The sequence below is a fragment of the Diadema antillarum genome, unplaced genomic scaffold (assembly GCF_040938485.1).
Source record: "Diadema antillarum isolate AM-2024a unplaced genomic scaffold, OU_Dant_1.0 seq00001662_RagTag, whole genome shotgun sequence".
NCBI classification, from domain to species: Eukaryota; Metazoa; Echinodermata; class Echinoidea; order Diadematoida; family Diadematidae; genus Diadema; species Diadema antillarum.
Genome location: NW_027272362.1, coordinates 20,047 through 41,988, shown reverse-complemented (window position 1 = coordinate 41,988; position 21,942 = coordinate 20,047). Strand labels below are relative to the sequence as shown.

General features: G+C 38.4%; 1 protein-coding gene across 1 annotated transcript in view; it reads left to right on the top strand.

Moving 5' to 3' along the window:
• LOC139711497 (protein unc-13 homolog D-like) overlaps positions 1 to 21,942 on the top strand; it is a 55,001-nt gene that overhangs the window by 19,548 nt on the left and 13,511 nt on the right. The window contains exons 8-20 of the mRNA XM_071623374.1: positions 5,035 to 5,230; positions 7,107 to 7,151; positions 8,469 to 8,546; positions 12,274 to 12,358; positions 12,822 to 12,926; positions 15,198 to 15,394; positions 16,093 to 16,210; positions 16,894 to 17,018; positions 17,648 to 17,738; positions 18,216 to 18,485; positions 19,273 to 19,403; positions 20,084 to 20,207; positions 21,202 to 21,270. Of these exons, the coding sequence (XP_071479475.1) occupies positions 5,035 to 5,230; positions 7,107 to 7,151; positions 8,469 to 8,546; positions 12,274 to 12,358; positions 12,822 to 12,926; positions 15,198 to 15,394; positions 16,093 to 16,210; positions 16,894 to 17,018; positions 17,648 to 17,738; positions 18,216 to 18,485; positions 19,273 to 19,403; positions 20,084 to 20,207; positions 21,202 to 21,270 (1,634 nt within the window). The remainder of the gene's footprint in view (positions 1 to 5,034; positions 5,231 to 7,106; positions 7,152 to 8,468; positions 8,547 to 12,273; positions 12,359 to 12,821; positions 12,927 to 15,197; positions 15,395 to 16,092; positions 16,211 to 16,893; positions 17,019 to 17,647; positions 17,739 to 18,215; positions 18,486 to 19,272; positions 19,404 to 20,083; positions 20,208 to 21,201; positions 21,271 to 21,942) is intronic.

Sequence of the window (21,942 nt, the reverse complement as noted above, 5' to 3'; positions counted from 1 at the left end):
CACACACACGCACACACACACGCACACACACACACACACACACACACACACACACTTAATTACAGTGGACCAATTTTTGATTGGAACCATTTGGTCTCCTTTACAAGTATTCTCCATCACCCAGAGCGAGAGAAAAGGAGAGAAAGAGAGGGAGAGAGGGGGGGGGGGGGGGGGCTACACCATATCTATTTATGTATCTGACGTGTTTGGGCACACAGTCCATGCTTGACCTTTGATACACTCTACTGCCTTTTTTATGTCTCATGTTTGTGTTACGATTGTCAAGAGCAAACAATGGCTCACGCAGTGACATCACCAATGCATAATAATATGTTATGTTTTATCTCCCTTTGGCATCGGCATAATCATATCATTAATGCTATAAAGTTTATCTGTGTATGGATTTTTAGATAAGATATGTTAGCCAAACACGACAGTTGCATATTATGCAACAGTTTAACTGCAGCAAAACCAATACATCAGGGAATCATTCAGCTTGTAATCAGTATCATCAAATCCTTGGTAGAATTTTGCTGCAAAAATGATCATCTTGTCATTATTACATTACCTAGTCTGAATTTCAGTGCATCATCTTGTATATTGGAGAAAGATTAGATGGAAATTGCTAAAGTAATTAACTCTTCTCTAAATGAGAAAGAAATTCATAAAACTTGGAGAATAACCGATAGTTGTCAATCTTTTAGAATCTAAGGATCATTTAGAAATTTAGTGAATGAGAGGATTTGAAAATTTTGCTTATTACATGTACATATGATATGAATATAATACATATTGATATGAACAGCAAAGGGAACATTGATCAGGTTTTTTTTTTTATCTACCTTATGATATACTAGACATTAATAGTAAATGTTATAGTGATTGAAGAAAAATACTACACCAAGCCACAGAAACAGCTTTTTTTAATCTTTTTTTTTTAGACTTACTGATGGTATGACTTTTTGATTGATAATGAAGAGACTTGTAATGTGATGTCAAACTTGATAAGCATACAATCCCACAAAATTAGTGAAGTGACTCTTGACGTTAAACACAATAATCAAAAGGAACAAGGAAAAGTAGAAATTACGCGGTGTGTAATACACTCTACAAAGAGTGTATATTCACACTACAAAGACCTTTATACACTCTACAAAGAGTGTGAATATACACTCTACAAAGAGTGTATATTCCCCTGCTCGAACGAGTTCGAGCAGGGGAATATACACGCTCCGTACGTGTGTGTGTCCGTGTGTCCGTCCGTGTGTCCGTCCGTCCGTCCGTCCGTCCGTCCGTGTGTGCGTCCGTGTGTGCGTCCGTGTGTGATCAAAATGTTCAAAATGCTACTCCTTCGCCATTTCAAACCCGATTTTGATTCCGTTTGCTTTATATGATGGCATTAGGTGAGGGCTTCAAAACTTCTACACAGAATTTTGACCTTTGACTTCTTTGACTTTTGACCTTGATTTTTGACCTATATTGTACATTGCCTACAAAATGCTACTCCTTCGCCATTTCTAACCCGATTTTGATTCCGTTTGCTTAATGTGATGGCACTAGGTGAGGGCTTCAAAACTTCTACACAGAATTTTGACCTTTGACTTCTTTGACCTTTGACCTTGATTTTTGACCTATTTTGTACATTTTGCTACAAAATGCTACTCCTTCGCCATTTGTAACCCGATTTCAATTCCGTTTGCTTTAAGTGATGGCACTAGGTGAGGGCTTCAAAACTTCTACACAGAATTTTGACCTTTGACTTCTTTGACCTTTGACCTTGATTTTTGACCTGTATTGTACATTTTGCTACCAAATGCTACTCCTTCGCCATTTCTAACCCGATTTCGATTCCATTTGCTTTATGTGATAGCACTAGGTGAGGGCTTCAAAACTTCTACACAGAATTTTGACCTTTGACTTCTTTGACCTTTGACCTTGATTTTTTTACCTATATTGTACATTGGCTACAAAATGCTACTCCTTCGCCATTTCTAACCCGATTTCGATTCCGTTTGCTTTATGTGATGGCACTAGGTGAGGGCTTCAAAACTTCTACATAGAATTTTGACCTTTGACTTCTTTGACCTTTGACCTTCATCTTTTTACCTATATTGTACATTTTGCTACTAAATGCTACTTCCGGCGGGGACATATATTACATACCGCGTAATTTCTACTTTTCCTTGGAGAATAACCGATAGTTGTCAATCTTTTAGAATCTAAGGATCATTTAGAAATTTAGTGAATGAGAGGATTTGAAAATTTTGCTTATTACATGTACATATGATATGAATATACTACATATTGATATGAACAGCAAAGGGAACATTGATCAGGTTTTTTTTTATCTACCTTATGATATACTAGACATTAATAGTAAATGTTATAGTGATTGAAGAAAAATACTACACCAAGCCACAGAAACAGCTTTTTTTAATCTTTTTTTTTTAGACTTACTGATGGTATGACTTTTTGATTGATAATGAAGAGACTTGTAATGTGATGTCAAACTTGATAAGCATACAATCCCACAAAATTAGTGAAGTGACTCTTGACGTTAAACACAATAATCAAAAGGAACAAGGAAAAGTAGAAATTACGCGGTGTGTAATATATGTCCCCGCCGGAAGTAGCATTTAGTAGCAAAATGTACAATATAGGTAAAAAGATGAAGGTCAAAGGTCAAAGAAGTCAAAGGTCAAAATTCTATGTAGAAGTTTTGAAGCCCTCACCTAGTGCCATCACATAAAGCAAACGGAATCGAAATCGGGTTAGAAATGGCGAAGGAGTAGCATTTTGTAGCCAATGTACAATATAGGTAAAAAAATCAAGGTCAAAGGTCAAAGAAGTCAAAGGTCAAAATTCTGTGTAGAAGTTTTGAAGCCCTCACCTAGTGCCATCACATAAAGCAAACGGAATCGAAATCGGGTTAGAAATGGCGAAGGAGTAGCATTTGGTAGCAAAATGTACAATACAGGTCAAAAATCAAGGTCAAAGGTCAAAGAAGTCAAAGGTCAAAATTCTGTGTAGAAGTTTTGAAGCCCTCACCTAGTGTCATCACTTAAAGCAAACGGAATTGAAATCGGGTTACAAATGGCGAAGGAGTAGCATTTTGTAGCAAAATGTACAATACAGGTCAAAAATCAAGGTCAAAGGTCAAAGAAGTCAAAGGTCAAAATTCTGTGTAGAAGTTTTGAAGCCCTCACCTAGTGCCATCACATAAAGCAAACGGAATCAAAATCGGGTTAGAAATGGCGAAGGAGTAGCATTTTGTAGGCAATGTACAATATAGGTCAAAAATCAAGGTCAAAGGTCAAAGAAGTCAAAGGTCAAAATTCTGTGTAGAAGTTTTGAAGCCCTCACCTAGTGCCATCATATAAAGCAAACGGAATCAAAATCGGGTTAGAAATGGCGAAGGAGTAGCATTTTGAAGCAAAATGTACAATATAGGTCAAAGGTCAAGGTCAAAGGTCACAACTGAAATTCTGTATAGAAGATTCAAAGCTCCCATGTAGTGCTATCATATAAAGCAAACAGAATCAAAATCGGGTTTGAAATGGCGAAGGAGTAGCATTTTGAACATTTTGATCACACACGGACGCACACACGGACGGACGGACGGACGGACACACGGACGGACACACGGACACACACACGTACGGAGCCCGTTTCATAGTCCCCTGCTCGAACTCGTTCGGCGGGGACAAAAAGTGACATATGGATAGTCACAGTATGAAAGCAAAAATTGCTATGTTTCAATGTATACTCTTGGTCTCATTGCCTGTAATATTTCTTCTTGTTTGCACTGTCCTTTATACATAACAAAACACACACACAAAAAAAATCAAGATCCTCTTGTGAAAGCTGCTTGAACAATACAATCATTACCTCCATCAAGGAGGTTAATGTTTTTAACAACATTAGTTTGTCTTTCTGTCTGTGTCTGTCTGTCTGTCTGAAAAAGACAAAACATAACCTCCTTGGCGGAGGTTTTGATCTTTGGATGTCATTCTTGAGGTCCTTGGACTGAGTTCCCTGGCAGTAGTTGCGCCTTTGGGTAACGGTAACAAGTTGACGTCACCTAGTCATGCAGAGCAAACTTTAAACCCATACTGTGCTTTGTTGGGCATCTGGCACATTCACCACAGTGCTTTCCTTGAAGATTGGCACAAATGTCTGGTAAACACCTGTCAATGAGTAGAGATTTCCCATCCCCATTAATCCCTGTTGTGCCAACATGGCCTTCCCATTGGACTGAGGCATAGTAAGGATTGAGAGAGGGTGTACAACTTACAATAATAAGGTCAAACTTAGGAAGGGGAGGGGATTAACTGGAAGCAGTGAAAGCTTGGCAAGGTCTTGCTTAAAGGAAACCCAAAGCCCAAATAGTAAATCTGGATTGAGTGCAAGCGGCTAGTTTAGAGAAACACTCGAGTGTAGACTGGAGAAAATCAAAAGTTATGAATTTTTTAAGTTTCTGTGCCATCATCGCAAAAAAAAAAGAGAATTCTACAATTCATGACATTACGTTGGACAACAGTATAAAGAAAATCTAAGGAGATTTCCACTAAATTGTATTTTTTTTTGATTGAAAAGTACGGTACACATTTTATGGACTAGATACATGTACCTGGTAGGCCTACTGATATATTTTGTATGTTAATAGTAATATCATTCCCACTTCTTTGTGAAAAGCGTGAGTCAAGTGCACTTTCACTAGGCTAGAAATTTAAAATACATGGACATTTCTTTCAATTTTCTTTTTATATTGCTTTCCATAGTGATTTCATGAAATGTAATAGTCTTCTCATCCAGGAATGATGGCACAGAAACTTAAATAATTTGTAACTTTTTAATCGATTGCTGATTTTCCTCAAACTTTCACTGATGTACATGTATTATACAAATTGTCAATTGTACAGTATTGTACAGTTGTCACTCAATCCTTGTTTATATTTGAGCTTCAGAAAGGCACATGGAAGGGTTGAATATCTTTATCAAGATTCAGTTCAATTGTTTGTCAATCCCAATCAGGACTGAGTGACCCCTTCTGTATCCTGGGGATCGTCCCCCTCTGGAAGGAGTACTACGACGGCAAGGATGGGGCCCGTAGCCATCTTCCCACCATGAAGCATGACATCCTCGTGGACCACCTCAGCAAAGATGCCCTGGTCAGCACCAAGGTGCAAGAGAAGACGCTCACGCCAACGTGGAAAGAGCAGTTCAGATTGTAGGTGTTGTCTTATCTATTCCTTTAAATGCATGAATTTCCGTGGTGCATTAATTTTCACGCATTTTGCGCTGCTTTTGGCTAGCACAAATTCTACGACACACAAAAATATCATCACAATTTTCTCTGCACTTTTTGAATGGTTTGACAATCGTGCAGCATGAATTCAAGAACCCGTGAATATGTTTTTGAGCCGCTCAGCATGAAAAAGTAATCACGCAAAAATATGGACGTTTACTGTATGACTGTTTTGTGTTTGTTTGTTTGTTTGTTTTAGTGTATGTTTGTGTGTATGTGTGTGTGAACCTGACCAAAGTTAGTGTGTCATAGAAGAGAATCAGTATGTAGCCCTGTCTATGTATTACATTGTAACTCGCCAACGTTGGAATCCCTGAAGCCCATTAAAATGTCAAAATGATGTGATCTTGGTATTTAAAAAAAGATGAAACTGGAGTTTGGTTTAAAGCTTAAATTCCTTGTCTCCTACATATCCATTTATCAGTCTCCACAAGTATTTTGAAGTCTGAATTTTTTGCTTTCTAGGAAGCATGTAGCTTTAGTATCATAAATTGACCCACAATATTTGAATTCTTGCTTTTATGCACACATGACTACATCTAGTCATTTAGGAGCCCATTTACTCGAAAGTGTATGGATCTGATGTCTGGATTTTATACTCTGCCCTTGATGGACTTTTGCAGAGAAAATGGGACAGCTTACATGTTTGGAAAACTTCCAGTCTGGAAAATTTGAAACTGTCAAAATCAGGAAAGCAGTGTCTGTGTGGTGCTCAATATTGAGGAGACTTGCAGGGCCCATGAATTAAATGTGTGTCAGTTCACATGCCAAAAATACTCCCCAGATAGTATAAGGCTGATACCAAAGTTTAACACTTCAGAGAGCATCTGGAATCAGATGTGATAGTAAGAGCAGTGTATGTATCCTGAATTACAAGCTCATAGCATTCTTGGAGAGTTTGTATTTTTTTTAAACATTTATCAATATTAACCAGGAAAAGCTGTCCTTTTTTTTTGGGGGGGGGGGGGGGGGGGGGAGGGGGGGGGGGAGGAAGGGATAATGCTTGTACTTATGCAAAGTACATAGTGGTGTGTGAAGATGCACAAAGTTATCACTACCCCCTCCCATTCCACTATGATGACCAGATATGTTACTTCACCGCAGGCCAGTCAATGACCCCTACTAATAGTCTCCCCACCTCCAGTGAGTCATTGACCTTCATCATCCCTTGAGTATACATTGTACATCTAGCCCCATCTAATTTACAACCAGGTTAAGTCAAACCCAAACATCCTACCTTTCCCCCGTTGATTACCTAGAATTGTTGTTGAATCCAAATCCAAGAATACTCCCTCCTTCCAAAAACTAGTCCAGCCTTTGTTTCTATAACAACCAAACTTTTGCCCAATTATTAAAAACCCTCTCTTTAACATGAAGGTAGACTCCACCCCCATTCACCCATTCACAGTATGTTAGGTGTATAACCATTGTGTTTCATTCAATGTATGAAGAGAATAGTATCATTCAGAGAAAGACTTGCATTCTGAAGCGCAAAGAGAAAGGTCATGCCAGAAACCACCTCTCAAATAAACCACACTCGAAAATACATTACAGCGTGCCACAATATTTCATTGATCGTGTACCTCCCTCTAAATGAAACCAATCCCAATACACAGCAATAGATACAGCATATTAAGTTTTCATTTCCCAAACCAAGATTATTTAAAGGATGCATTCGCTTTAATACCTCAGTGCAGCTGCATGTGGATTATCATTTCATGTCGATTAAGGTGAGATGTATACATCTATGTAGAAAGGTTTTGACACTGACAGTTTTTATACATGCTCTGTGTTTCAGTGATGTTGGAGATGTCCAGAATGAGCAGCTTCAAGTTGAAGTGTGGTAAGCTGGATTTTTATTTCTCAATTAATTTCAGAAATGAGACTTTTGCAGTTGAGAGAGAGAGAAAAAAAAAACCAACAACAAAAAGTTGAATCCTAGGGAAGTTCATTTTGATATATCAGGCAAAGTATATCAATTGCTGTGTGCTGCATAATAATACCAGTGCTTAAAAGTGAGTCATAATGCATTGCCTGGCTTTCGTACCATGAACCAGTTACCATTGGACTGCACTAGGTCTCAATTCTGCCTTTGTCTAGATGAGTAAAGTTTTATGTTAGAAGTATTTGTCACAGGTTTCTGCATGACTGCATGACATGATATTGTGAACCTGAAAGTTCTTTGTGATACTGTATCGCTTGGTTGACCTTGTTTTTGAGCAGAAGAAAGTGAGTAAATTACGAAATATACGTGTGAAATACAAAATATGATGAGAGAGTACAGTCTATGAGAGATATTGCAGCATCATAAAACGTCTCACATGAAAAAAAAAAACACCAAACACTCACAAATCTGAATGAAAAGGCATTGATAATGTGTAATGAAGTGAGTGTGCAGTTGTGCAATGCAGCTGAAGGGAAATACATGTATCACCAAGTTCCTGCAATCAATTTTGCAATGACTTGTTTACCTATAGGAGGCGAAGGAAGCTTGCTCTGTGTTGTGCATTATATCGAACATTCTCCACTTGTATGCACTGCATTGCAAATATTGATTGTATTGTTCATTTCATAGTGTGTGTTTGATATGTGCCATGAGGGTAGGTATTTATTTTTCTAATTAGATTTCTAACAATCACATTCATCTACTTTGCGTAGAACACAAGTATTTTTACACAAAAGCCTAGTAGAGAAAATATTTCTTCTCCCATACTAGTAAGTGAATTATGCTTTTAGGAATGTTGTGTATAAAGTCACTCCATCTTCAATATGCTGTAAGAAGAGAAAATATATAAAGTTTGAATTCTTTCTCTGATAGAATGTTGCAACTTGAGTATGATATATTCATTGAGAAGGCAAATGAAGAATGCTTAGAAGGCAGTTACTGCATGTTGCGTGTCATGTGACAAACATGGGTGCCATAGAGGTGCCCAGAGGCTGGTACTAATCTGAGACACAGGATGCAGTTGCAGTGGTCATAAGTTGGTAAAAGATTGTTCAAGTTTTGGTGAAGTTTCAGTTAATCCCTTTTATGACCAGTGTGTAATTGCTTGACCACATTCATTGAGTCTTTCAGTACTTCTTGATAATGGCGCTCTGTTTAATCTGTGGAAAAGAAATGTTTGAAAATGTGATGGTTTCTGTTTTGTTTTGTTTCCAGGGACCATGACGAGGACTCATCAGTGATGCAGACGATGAAAAACATCGGTGAAGTGTCCAACCTAAAAGGAATGGGAAGGTAAGACACATGCTGCTCTGTCTTTGTGTATGGGGGTTAAAGGGACTGTACAGTACCAGTTTAGGTGGGGATTCAGGTTTATAACATTCCTTAAAGTGAGATAATGAAAAACCTCTTCTGAAATATGAAAGAGCATGTAAATTTAAGAAGTACTCAACATTTATTTGATGAAAATTGGTTTTCAAATGGCTGAGATATCCAAAAAAGTGATAATAATAAAAGATGACAGGCCACACGTTTTATTAAGATTTCTTTTTTTCACCTTGTTTTTGGATATCTCAGCCATTTCAAAACTGATTTTCATCAAATAAACTTTTGATACCCCTTAGAATTGCATGCTCTTTGACATCTCATAGAGTGGTTTCTGAATATCTCGCAAAAAGTTAAAAGCTAAATCCTCACCTCAGCCAGAACTGTACAGTCCCTTTAAGTAACTAAGGCTTCGAACCTGACAAGTATTAGGATAGGCATAACAATCCACTTACATACAGCTACACGTGTCTTGTGCATTTCATTCCTCCTGGCAGTGTCTTCACACATTGCTTCCCCCCCCCCCCCAAGAAATCATGTGTTATGGCACACATACAAACATTTGATATGACCTTTTAATACCATATGATCCCCATTCACTGATGCCACTATTTAATGATTGCATTTCCTAAACACTGTTATCGATGCACCCCATACATTCTAGCTATACCAGCATACTGCTCATACAAAATTACAAATGACATTATGTGTTCAAAGGAATTTTGTACTTTCTTGGAGTGATATGTGACCCGCTACAACAAAATGGTCCTAAAGTCGCGCACGGTCAAAGCTGTGAAAATCGAGTTTGAAGTCAGAGCATCAAAATTGGTCAAAACTTACGGTTTTCTGAATTTGACATGTTATTAGAGTCTGACATGTCTTCTATTGTCTGTCGAAATTTTAAAGCAAAATGATGAAAGGAAAGACCAAAAAATAGCGTTTTTCTGGGCCATGTTTTTTGGCGTTTCAACGAAGCAGAAACTGGTTCGAACATTTGGATTGAGCGCCACAGATAGGCTCCGCCCCTAACAACGACCAGAGTGATCTCATTGGTCAGTTTGCTGCTTGCCGCTAACCGAAGCGTGAAGCTCGCACACTGCCCAGTTCACTGGTGCGTGCTGGCGGGGTGCGCTATGCCCAGCCGCTTCTCCTGGCATCCTGGTCACTGATTGGTCGGTGAGGAGACCGCCGACGCTGTGTTTGAATAAGCATTTCGGGGGTTGCTAGGGCTTACCTTCTATTGTCCGGAGGTGAATACTGACTTGCATGTCCCTTGATCATGATTGCGTCGCATGGAGAACTTTTAGGGCGCTTTTCTCGAAACAGTGATTTCCCAGACGTCTCGACATGCTCTCTTTTAAACATCGATATCTCCACAGCCGATTATTTTTATAAGATGTGTTATATATCATTTTAAAGCAGAAAGATTAGGGAATTGTGTCATGCAATTTTCCAAAAATCGACCTCACCCGACTTTAGGATCATTTTGTTGTAGCGGGTCACATATGGTTGGATATATTCTTACAATTTTTAATTCCTGCAAAGTCCATCTTTGAATGGCTGTGAATAAAAATTTGGGGAGCCAAAAAATCCTTTACAGAGAATTTCGAAGAATTTGTCGGTACTGACTTATCCTAGGCACCAACTCTGTCAGACCTATTGCTCTTTAAAAGCTGATTACAGTGAAGGACATCTTTTCTTCTCACTCTAGCTTCCTTTTTCAGCCTAAAAGTGCTGTTATCAACAGAGAATGGAGGTACCAGTATTGTAGATATCTCTGTGTAGACGGGAAAGAAAAACAAGGATTATGCCATCTCTAATGGGTGGTGACCATGTTTTGTCGAGAAATAGGCGACAGAAGATCAAAGCAAGGACAGTTTCTACAGGGGCCTAGATAGTTCCTGTAGCTTGCCAATTCTTGGTTAACTGTTTTTCTGCCAGTCACTTTGGACAGTGTATTCACCACTGTGGGGTTCTTATGTGCCAGTCAGTACTCAAAAGCACACAAAGGGTTTAAGTTTGTGTATCTCTTTTGCAACCCTGAAAACAGGATTCCTCTCATAAGCTGGTATATTTTAGAGGTTGGTAATTCAAACCTTTCCTCAGAATAATAAAACTGGAAACTTATGATGGAAGAGGAATGAATACTGTAGACTTCCAGGGACTTTATTCAGACCCTGAAAAAAAAAATGTGAACCATTATTCTTAGTATGAAAGGGGACTGTTTTTCGTGAGACATTGAGTTTGGTTTTAATTCATTTTCTTAAATGCTTTGGTGTATTACCATAAGATTTCATACACAAAGTTGGGAAACATTATTCTTCAACCATGCAAAATTTTGTGATGTTAGCAAAATGGATTACTATGACCTCTAAGATGCTGCTTCAGGTGGATTGCTAATATGGGAAAAAGGTTGGTCAGCGTGAACTATTTCTATCTGTCACCTACAGATAAATTTTGTTTTACCAACTCGGACCGTAATTTCCAATCATGGTGCATCTCAAAGAGATGTCAAAAGCCTCATTGTTCCAAATTACTACTCACAACACAACTTAACTGTCATATTTCTACCATGGGATGTGCTTTGATATGGATTTGACCAGCACATTTCTTTGTACACCAGAATACAGCGTAAATATGTTCATTGTACAGATGAGGTTGAACTTTGTGTTGTATGGAGGAAGAATCTGTACCCTTACATTTCCCAAGGGTGCTTCATGTGAGGTAAAGCACTGAAATAAGATACATGTACCATCTGAGTCATCAGCATATCTTATCTTTGTGGTGGTCAGCCATTATAGGTTTTTGGCGCACCAAAGAATTGCCGATGATTTGCATGACTGATCAAAAACAAGTGCATAATGTGTGTTAAAGCAAATTAAAGGTGTAGGATCATTGCATGGTATTCAGAAACTGTTATGAATATAAAAAAAAAAGATATAAAATGTTGCATTGGTGTAAGAGAATGTATCGAGTAATGTGGAAACTACAGTACTACTACTAATACTACTCCTCCTCCTCCTCCTCCTCCTCCTCCTACTACTACTACTACTACTACTACTACTACTACTACTACTACTACTACTACTATTACTACTACTATTACTCTTATTACTACTACTACTACTATTACTACTACTACTAATACTACTACTACCTACTACTACTACTACTACTACTCTTTCTACTACTACTATAACTACTACTGCTACTACTACTACTACTATTGCTGCTACTACTACTACTACTACTACTACTACTACTACTACTACTTCAGTAACTGTAACTACTTTTACTACTACTACTACTGCTACTACTACTACTACTACTACTACTACTACTACTACAGTAACTGTAACTACTCATCTTTTGAACAATGCATTTTGTTCGAATTATGTGTGTTGTGATTATTACTTTGTAATGTGCAGCAGAGTATATTATAGTAGCTGTGCAATATAAATGTCCTTTATTATTATTATTATTATTATTATTATTATTACTACTACTACTACTACTAGTACTGCTACTACTACTACTGCTACTACTACTACTGCTACTACTACTACTACAACTACTACTACTTCTACATATTCTTCTGCTACAAAAACAAAAACAAAAACAAAAACAAAACAAAACAAAGCTACTCTTTTGACATCAAGTGTTTGATGTATAGTCTCAAACTTTGCTTCCTTACCAGGTTTTTCAAGGAAATAGCCCAATCGGCCAAAAGCAGTGGGAAAAACTTGGACGACTTCCAGGGCTGGGTGACCATACCACTGAACGTAAGTCTGGTCTGTAGTTACCTCGAAGGGAGCTAAGTTTCCAACAAAGTGACACGTTGTGTTTTGTGAATTGAATATGCACGATGACGTTTCTTGTATGAATGCGCGTGATGCATGTATTTGTAGTAAATATATGGTAGGAAAGCCTCGCGATGAAACAAAACTTAGAATAATACCCAGGTACATTCATTATCCATTTATTACCTTAAACTTTATAGTTACTTAATTGTATTATCTCAGTATGTATTTTGAAGGTATATTGTTACTTTGTTATCATTTTGTATTACATGAACATGGAAAATAAATGAAATGAAATGAAGAGAATTTGATTGCTTCTTTTAGGAATCAAATGAAGATCAGCCCTTGGATATGGAACTACTCTGACTCACACATGATAAACTTCACAGACATTTTTACAGTGTACATTTTTATTCCCCCCTTTTTTTTTCATTTCCGTCGACAGACGATATCCAGCACAGGGCTGGAATGTTCCTTTCCCCTGCAGGCGAGATCAACCAAGTCCAAAGTGGAAGGAGAACTGAAGCTGAAGTTACAGCTGACCCTGAAGGTATCATATCTCATGTTCATATGGTATTCAATGTCACCACCACATCCTGGGTGTGTGTAGACTCCACACCCACAAAGACTGGGGTCACCTTCCCTTGTTAATCTGGCCCCCTGTTCAGACGCAAACCGATTTATACCAAAACTCGATTAAGAAATGACGTATAAAGAATCATCTTATAGCCAACAGACCATTCAGAGGCTAATTTTGACCATTCCGGAAAAAGTCGTTTAGGTGTGCAGTTCTCACTGCGCCTGTTGCTATGGTCATGAGTGAAAGGTACAAGGTCACCTTTCGTGCTCGCTCCTATTAAGCCCCGCCCAGTTATACCATTCAATGGTATTATCACTTTGTTTTACTTTGTGTATGGATGTCTCAGCCTTTCCAACACTAATTTTCATCAAATAAACATTGAATTCCTCTGAAAATGGTATGCTCTGTACTATTTCATATCTCGCGAGAAGTTAAAAAGCCCAATCGTCATCTCCACCCATACTGTCATTCCTTTAGCACATTCTGTCCATTACTAATGCCAACTTTCAAAGCAGTAACTTGTACCATCCTTTCAAAAGTTAATTGAGTTGAAAGTGAAGATTGAGAATGTGTAAAGAATTTTAAGAAATGAAAAGGGGCCTCTAATCCATACCTAATTTCACTATTCTACAATAAAGTGTTCTAGCGAAACTGCTAAGAAGACATTTTCCCATTCATTTTATGATCCAAAACTTTATAATGATGTACAAGAAGAATTGCTCTTTCAGAAAATATGAAAAACTCAAGAATGACTCGGTTGAACCGTTTCACCTATTTTGAGTCCTCGTGTAAAATCAAGGCTTGCAAGATTTTGTTGGTTTAACGCACAGTCACAAATGTGAATCTGTGATTCTGTGAGAGAAAGTGCCCCACTGACATTTATGATAGCAGGAGAACATGTAACATTAGATTGCTTGGGATTACACCGTGGAATTGTGTTTCAGATACTTGGCTCAGAAAAGTGGTTTCAAATTTCCTTGTTGGGTTCAGTCAAGAATCAAAGCTGTATTGGTTGTATGTTACTATTCTGTGGGCATTGAATATGGTTTCTATGTTTTATGTGGTTAGTCTTGGAAATTTGTTCTACAGAGCTGCCAGAAAAACCACACTTTCTCTTCATGCCCAGACATGCCTAGAATATGAAAGCCTTCCTGATCTGGGTATTGTTTTGGCATATTGAGTTTCATATACCCAATACACAAGTATATAATATCTTTTTGATTGATTTGTAAAAGTCTCCCTGATAATGATTGATTGCTTGATTCATTCATTTAATCTGGCTGACAAAGTAATACTGCCATGGCAGCCAAGAAGCTGAATCTGGGCTATTGGATCGTGATTTTCTAATCAATTTGAGCTCATGATACACGACCCATGGTTGCATGGATGCCACATTAGGATGATGAGTTGGTAAATATGCTGGAAGTTTACAGGTGTCAATTTGCGTAAGATCTGCAGAATGTAAAGCAAACCGGTCACTGATGCATTTAGGAATCTCGACGCAGTTTTCTTGGTCAACATCAGGTACCACAATTCATAATGGCCGAGTTTTATCTGACGTCATCTATTGTATGCCACGATACCACACCTCTGGGTTGATGTTTTTCTCATGTTCTAGATTTCAGTCAAGTAGAACATGCATTTTGAAATGGCTACTAGTATTCAGTCGGAGGACACTTTATTTCGGGAGTGTTTCTTTTTCATTTGTGGATGTTTTCAGCCCTGGTTCCAATACAGACTTGAGTCAGAAATAAATCCTTCAGTTGTTCCCTTGTCAGTATAACAAATACCATGATTCTTTTATGTATATTTGGCAGAAACCAAACATCTATTTTGCAGTAGTAAGACTGTGTGCAAGGCCTTTACAGATGAAATAAAGATTGCCGCGCAGCATTCACCCACCATTCAGGCACAGCAATGAACTTTTGAAAAGTTTGCTTGCTGTTTTCACGCTTGTGTGCAATAACATGATTAGTGAAGGCATTATTCAATGCATGAAATATGTGCATACTTACACACAGTGTTGTACATGTATGTGATACACATGGAATTGTAGAGAACCTGTGTATAGCAGCCACCTGTCTATAACAGCCAATCTTTTCATCTCCCTTGGCTGGTCACTATAGGCAGGTTTTACTATATGCCGAAATGAAGTGCTTTGACAACCATGATGTAAGAAATAGTTTCCACATGAAAAACAGGCCAACAATGTTACTGCTCCTTACTGCTTCCCATCCACAGACAGATACACCCAAGGCCAGGGCCGACGCCATGGGGGCAGTGCACCAGTACCTGTGGTATAACTTCGCCCACTACGAGGTGTGCGACAAGGCCATGTCCTCTTGCCGCTGGAACGGTCAGCTGTCGGCCGAATCGACTGCCATCCTCCACCAGCTTGCCCAGCAGCATGAGCTACCAGAGATCTACCAGTTAGCAAGGTAAGGGCCCAAGGCTTCAAACCATCAGAAGTTAAGTTATACAACTCATAGTGAATGGTCACATGGAACAAGACTTTACATGAGGTGAAAGATGAGATGTATTTATTCAAGAGGTGAAAGCGGGTTGAATAGAGCATCATCGGGTTGAATAGGCTGTTGCCTCATTGAACAGAGTGTTTCATCTGTCACTTAATGCAAAATCCTTTTCCATTGCATGAATAAAACCTTTCAGTATTTGTTTTATAAAACACCTTGGATGTTAGCAGCCATGGTCCCAGCCAAGACATGCATTATGTAATAATGTACAGTTCAAAGTGATCATGAATGGGAAATTGTGGTTTTGTTTAGTCTCTGGGAGTACTAGTAATGTTCATGGTTGATTGGGTCATCCAAAACTCATTAACGGCATTTGCAAAGTTGATGGCTAAAATGTGCAGTCAGTGTTTGTTTGAAGAGATTGTCATGTGATGAGAAATCGACCAGCTGCGTAGCAAAATACTGTCTCAGTGAATTGTATAAATACTATCATCATCTGTTTACAATAAAGCTGCAAGGGAAATGTATGGTAGTTTGTCCCGGTCCCATGTTCTGCAAGTTTTTATGATAGATATAATTTCTTAGCGGGTGTCTGGAAACCTTTCATGAGATTTGCCTGTAAAAGACTTCAGAGTGTGTGCCTTTGCCTTTTGTGCAAACAGCCAGTGGATCGCCTACAGCCAGCGATGTGTTCTACCCCACCTTGACCTCAACGTCATGCTGTCCATTGTGACAGGTATATCCAACTTGTGGAATCAGCATGCCCTCGACTCTCAGATGGTGAGTTCCTGAAGATGATCGTATTATTCATTTTCTTTTGGACAGCCCAGCATTACTTTGCCTTTGACCCCTTTATCCATTTGCCTCTATGCTCAGAGTGTTTGCATGTATCGTACATACATGAATATGTGTTTGTTTTTCTGTATTATCAATATTGAGAAACATGAAATATGAAATGAATTAAATGAAATATATGTGCTCAAAGTTGTTAGTTTGTAAAAATGTTTGATGAAAATTACATGTAAGTATTTATTTTCGTGTATTATTCATTGAGAAACATGGAAAAAATGAAATGAAAACAATGAAATATGTGTGCTCAAAGTTGTTATTTTGTAAGAATGTTTGATGAAAATTACATATACCATGTGTTTATTTTCATATATCATTAATTGAGAAACATGAAAAATGAAATGAATTGAATGAAATGAACATGCTCAAGTTGTGACTTTTTATGAATGTTTAACAAAAATTGAGGTCCATACAACCATTGTCTCATCCGATTTATGCAGTAAAATTATACTGCCTCGGAAATGTTGTCGTGAAATTTTCCCATTACAACAATTAAAGGCCATATTTGCTGTGGCACTTGTATTATTGCCTCTCGAGAATGTGGAAAAAAAAAGAATGATAATATTGTTGTATAGGAGAGTATTTTATGATCTCTGTATTGTTTTATGACCTAGACCGAGTACCTGGAGTGCTCTTGCCGTGCGTTTGTGGACCACTCAACCAGGCTGCTTCACAAGCAGCATGAAGCCTTTCCATTCAAGGACACGGAGGCAGTGCTCCAGCTGCACCTCCTCATTAGGTGACCACACCTTTGTCCACATACTGTAAAACGAGGAATGTTCGCTTGCATTTTAATTTCGCGAATTTTGCAAGCGCCAAGATTCGCGAAATTAAAATGCACGTGAAAGTTCTTGTCTACACTATATGCATTGAATGCCAGTGGCATTTCATGTCGCAAAAAAGGCCATTGGCTCCAATTCGTGAAAATTTCATAATGGGAATATATCATGTTTTTTTATTCCAATCTTCCTCCTCCTATTCCACTCTGTCCCTCTTTTCTTCCTCTTTTGCTTTCATATTTTCATCTAACTCCTCTTGTACTGTATCATCCTCTTCCTTTTGATACTTCCTTTTTACTACCGCCTTAATTCGCTATCTGCACTGCATCAGTCCCTCCTCATTTTCCATCTCCATCTCTGCCTCCTATTTCTTGGCTTTCTGCACATCCTACTCCTTATCCTTCTCTTCCATCATTTTCCTCATAATCTCCTCCTTTTGCCTCCACCTCCGTTTTTTCCTCCTCTGCCTCTAAATGCTCTCTCCTCTTCCTCTCCTCCTACTCTTCTTCCTGTTAATAGATTATCAGCTCACAGCTGGTATTCTGTAGTTACATAATCCAGTTTTGTCATGCTCATTTCATTTGCATAGATGCCTTCATGTCATCGAGCAGCTCAGTAAGAAGCTCGGGTGGGATCTCTTCCCTAAAACTGTGAAGGAGATGGCGACGGATGCAATAACGGCAAGTACTCATGCTAGTGGTACCTGTTTTGGAAGAAGAATAAAGACATAGAAATGATGCAATATTGATTGAATCATAGAGAAAAGGTTAGCTTATATTGTACCATTTCATGTAGGTACTTGTTTGCGAGATGACAGCTCAGCTTTGGAAAGTGTTTCTGTGCAATCTCTCTTATCTGCTGGGATATCTCATTGACAAACTTTATCGTAAAGAGTATCAAACTTGACTCATCTAGCTGGTTATTTTTTTGTTTCTTTTTTTGCAAAGTGATTTTGGTGGTTGCATTTGCCATGCCTTGTTTCTGTAGATTAGTGTGGAGACATACATGTACAAGCAATATATCTGTTTGAGCATTATTTCTGTATGAGTAGTATCTGTTTTAGCGATATCTTTGTATTAGCAATATTTTTATGTTTAAAGCAATATTCATGTGGAAGCAATAAGAATAAAGACAAGGCTCCCTCTTGACCTTGACAGCAAAGCACAGGGGACTGGTTTGTCAAACAGAATCTCATGTGCGAGGAGGTCCTCGAATCCAGGAAGAACATCCTGATGCAGAACGGTGACGATAGCGACGATGACGAAGAGGAGGAGACGGAGGAATCCAGAAAGGTCAAGATCCTCGTCTCGCTGGTCGAGAACATGATTCACCATGTCAAGGTCCAGATCAGACCGCCAGCCATGGTCTACATGAAGTCTCTTGGGGTGGATTTCACCAAGTCTGTTCACATGGAGCTGGCTGAGAAGGTGAGATGGGCCTCTTGGTGTGACTTACATTGTTGCTAGTCAAAATTTAAACCTCCATCTTTGTTTGAGGTCATGAAATGGGTTCAAGAATGTAGCCAACCAAGAGTGCTGAAATGAGATACATGTGTGCTCTTTATTGATTTGTTAACTTGTATGGTATTGCAAAAAATGCCCTGTTTTGTGCTGCTCTTCTCATGTGTGAGACTGTTCTTCTTAAGAATCTTACAAATGATGTTATGTGACGTGAAGTTTTGCGGACTTAATTCTGGACAACTTTTTGGACATTAGGTGCACATCAAGGATTATATCTTCACATTGACAATCATGTCTAGTTTGAGTTGCAGACTTCTTTTACAAGTAGGAATTGATATGTATTTCTTATTTGAATATAGGAATTGATATGTATTTCCTATTATAGACTACTGGCACTTCATTGTAAGGTTAATGGACTTAGCTCATGTCTTTGACTATATTTGGGCCAAGCTTGTTTTGAATCCAATGTGATTTTACATCATTTTTTCATTTTTCTATGTCTGTTTTTACATCTTGCTGCGTGCCCGTCAGAAGGGTCTTAGCATGAAATGTAACCCTCAAATCAAACTTTTGTTTGTTACATGATTTGACAAAGTTTTGAAAGTTTTTTCAAATGATGTGATAAGTTATTATTATGATTATCATTTTTGAGCCTGCAAGCCTTAGGGCTCTTCTGCCGGGCAAGTGACGACTGATTTCATTTGCATTGTTGTTTGTTTTTGTTTTTGTTTCCCTTTCTATTCTTGATCTTAAGATCATGGAAGAGACCAGGGAAGTAATGGGTCAGTGCAGGAAGGTCTCCCTGGAGGATTCTCATCAGACAGCCATAGCTCTCTTCTCCCTCTATCTGGCCATCAAGGGATTCCAGGCAGCTGGTGACAGAGAGTAAGTAACACGCTCCACAAGGGGCCACAGAACATTTGGTCGCCTGCCTGGCAGAAGGGCCCTATTAAAAGCTTTACGGGCTCAAAAAAATCACACAAAAATTGATGGTCGCATCATATAAAAGAGCTTTCAAATCTCTGTCATATTATGTCACACACACACACTCACACAAAATGATTTTTGGGTAAAATTTCATGCTAGGACCATTCTGCTTGGCAGACGATGATAGTGGGGGGGGGGGGGGATGCATTCCATTTTAATGGGGTCAAGGATAAAATGGTCTGGATGGAACCCTCACAAAATCATGGGCTTTGTTGTTATTTTTAAATCATGTTTCTTATTTTCCTTCCTTTTTTGTAAGAGAAGAGTCATAAGTGTGGGCGTGGGCTGCCATTTGTGTCATTTTGTTCAATTTGTATTTATGCAATTCTCAGCTGCAAGTTTAGTACTACTTTGGTCTATTTGGTACTTGTTATCTTTCACTGTATTTGTTTGTTTCAGTCTTCTGTATTATCTGTCAAAGCAAACAAAACTCATGGTTTATCAAAAACAAAACAACAAAACAAAACAAAGCAAAGCTAGATTGATAGCTTAATCAAGTGAAAAAGTGCATAGTGCGTCATGACCTTTTTCTGTAGTAAATGTCAATTCATGATTTCTGTGTTTGTGTGTGCATGCAGGTATCGACTAGATCTGAAGACACAGGAGTTTCACACAATCTTCAAGAAGATCGTAGAGCAGTGGTTTGACCTGGCGAGTAGAAAGGCCAAGGCAAGGATACAGAAAGCAGTGGAGGTGGATGAGGTAAGGGGCAAGGGGGAATGACCCTATCATGTTGGGGATCTATCACTTGGTCTACTCCCACTTCATCCAATAGCCATTTAGTCTCAACCCACATGGTCTAATCCCGTTTTGTCTACAACTAGTTTGTCTAATGACCGTTTAGTCCAATTGCCAGTTGGTCTACTTTCAGATGGACTATGCCTATTTCATCTAATACCCACAATTTATGAGACAAAATGGGGAAAAATCCAAGGAGAGAAAATTGCAATTAGACCATCTGGCTATGAGACAAATTGATACTTAGCCAAACTGGGCTTTAGACCAAGTGAGAATAGGACTAAACAGGAATTAGACAAAATTGATAGTAGACTAAATGAGTTTAGCCGTAGTGGTGTTAGACGAACTGGGAAGTAAACCATCTGATACTAGACCAAGTGGCAATAAACCATCAAGTTTACCAATTTCTTTCAAGTTTGGGGATGCCTCTGACCCAAATGCAAGGTTTCATGTTATTCATTATCCACACTTCCCCAAGTATGTGTATTCTCTGTAACAATGCCATGAAGATGAACAAGAAATTTCCGTATTGGGCAATAGATGTAATTGAATTAAATTCTTCGGTTCAAAAATTTATGTTTCACATGTAAGTATCGATTGTTGGCAGGACGGGAATAATTACCCTGCCAAGTGTCGAGTGGATGTTTCTTTCAGTTTTGATTGAAAACTTTACAATAAGCTAATGCATAAAAGAAATATATATATGACAGTCTTGTATAAAGTGGAATACTGTTCTGTGCCATGCTTTCAGTAGTTAGCGTATAAAAAGAATATTTTCTTTTCTAGTTCATGTGTCAGCGTAATAATGTGAATGTCTAAGAATGGCATTGTGCAACTGAACCAAGCATGCTGTAAGCAGATGACTTTCAAAATTGTGAGAACGACTTCATATTTTTTGATGGTTTTAATGTTTTTAAATGATTTTGCACGCAATTGAAGTTAACTTTTCGTGTTTCAGGTGAGGCTGGTGGACAACATGGTGAAGCACAGTTCGTCAGCTGTTGATGTCACCACCACTTTTGCTCAGGTGATTATCAGCCTGTATTATTTGAGTGGTTGTTGCATCGATTGTTTTTTAGGTATAATCAGTTCTTGCGCAGTGCACTTTGGTGCATTCATGTACTGATGATGTGATTTATGCATGAGTGCACTGCATTTTATCCTTTTTCCCTTTGTCCCATTTGTCCTGTCGGAAGGAAGTTCAGACTATTTCTTGCATTGTCAACACTTTCATGACTGTCAAATAGAATTCTTTAGCTAGGTTTTCTATTACTTGGATTTAATACCTTCACCAAGGAGATTGAATATGTTTTTGTTTGGCATTGGTTTGTTTGTCTGTGTACAAAATACTTGAAAACAAGTTGTGAACAGATTTGGATGAAGTAGGGAACAGATGATAAGATTTTGGTAGTGATCTGAGAATTTTTCTGAATTTTTGAAGGATTTTTTTATCTTTGGCACATAGGGTCAATGAACTTGGGATTTCAAGCCGCGCATATTTGAGGTTTGCATATGCGCAATAAAGCGCGTGCTCTGCTTGAGGTGCAGCGCAACAGGAAACAGATGAGGTAAACACCAGGCTTGTTTATCATGAGTGGGATTCACACCTATTGATCAATACAAGTCTCGAGATTTGGATCGCGATTGCTGTCCTGCAATTTGAATGTGTGAATGCTGCTATAGGAAAATTGAGCTATTT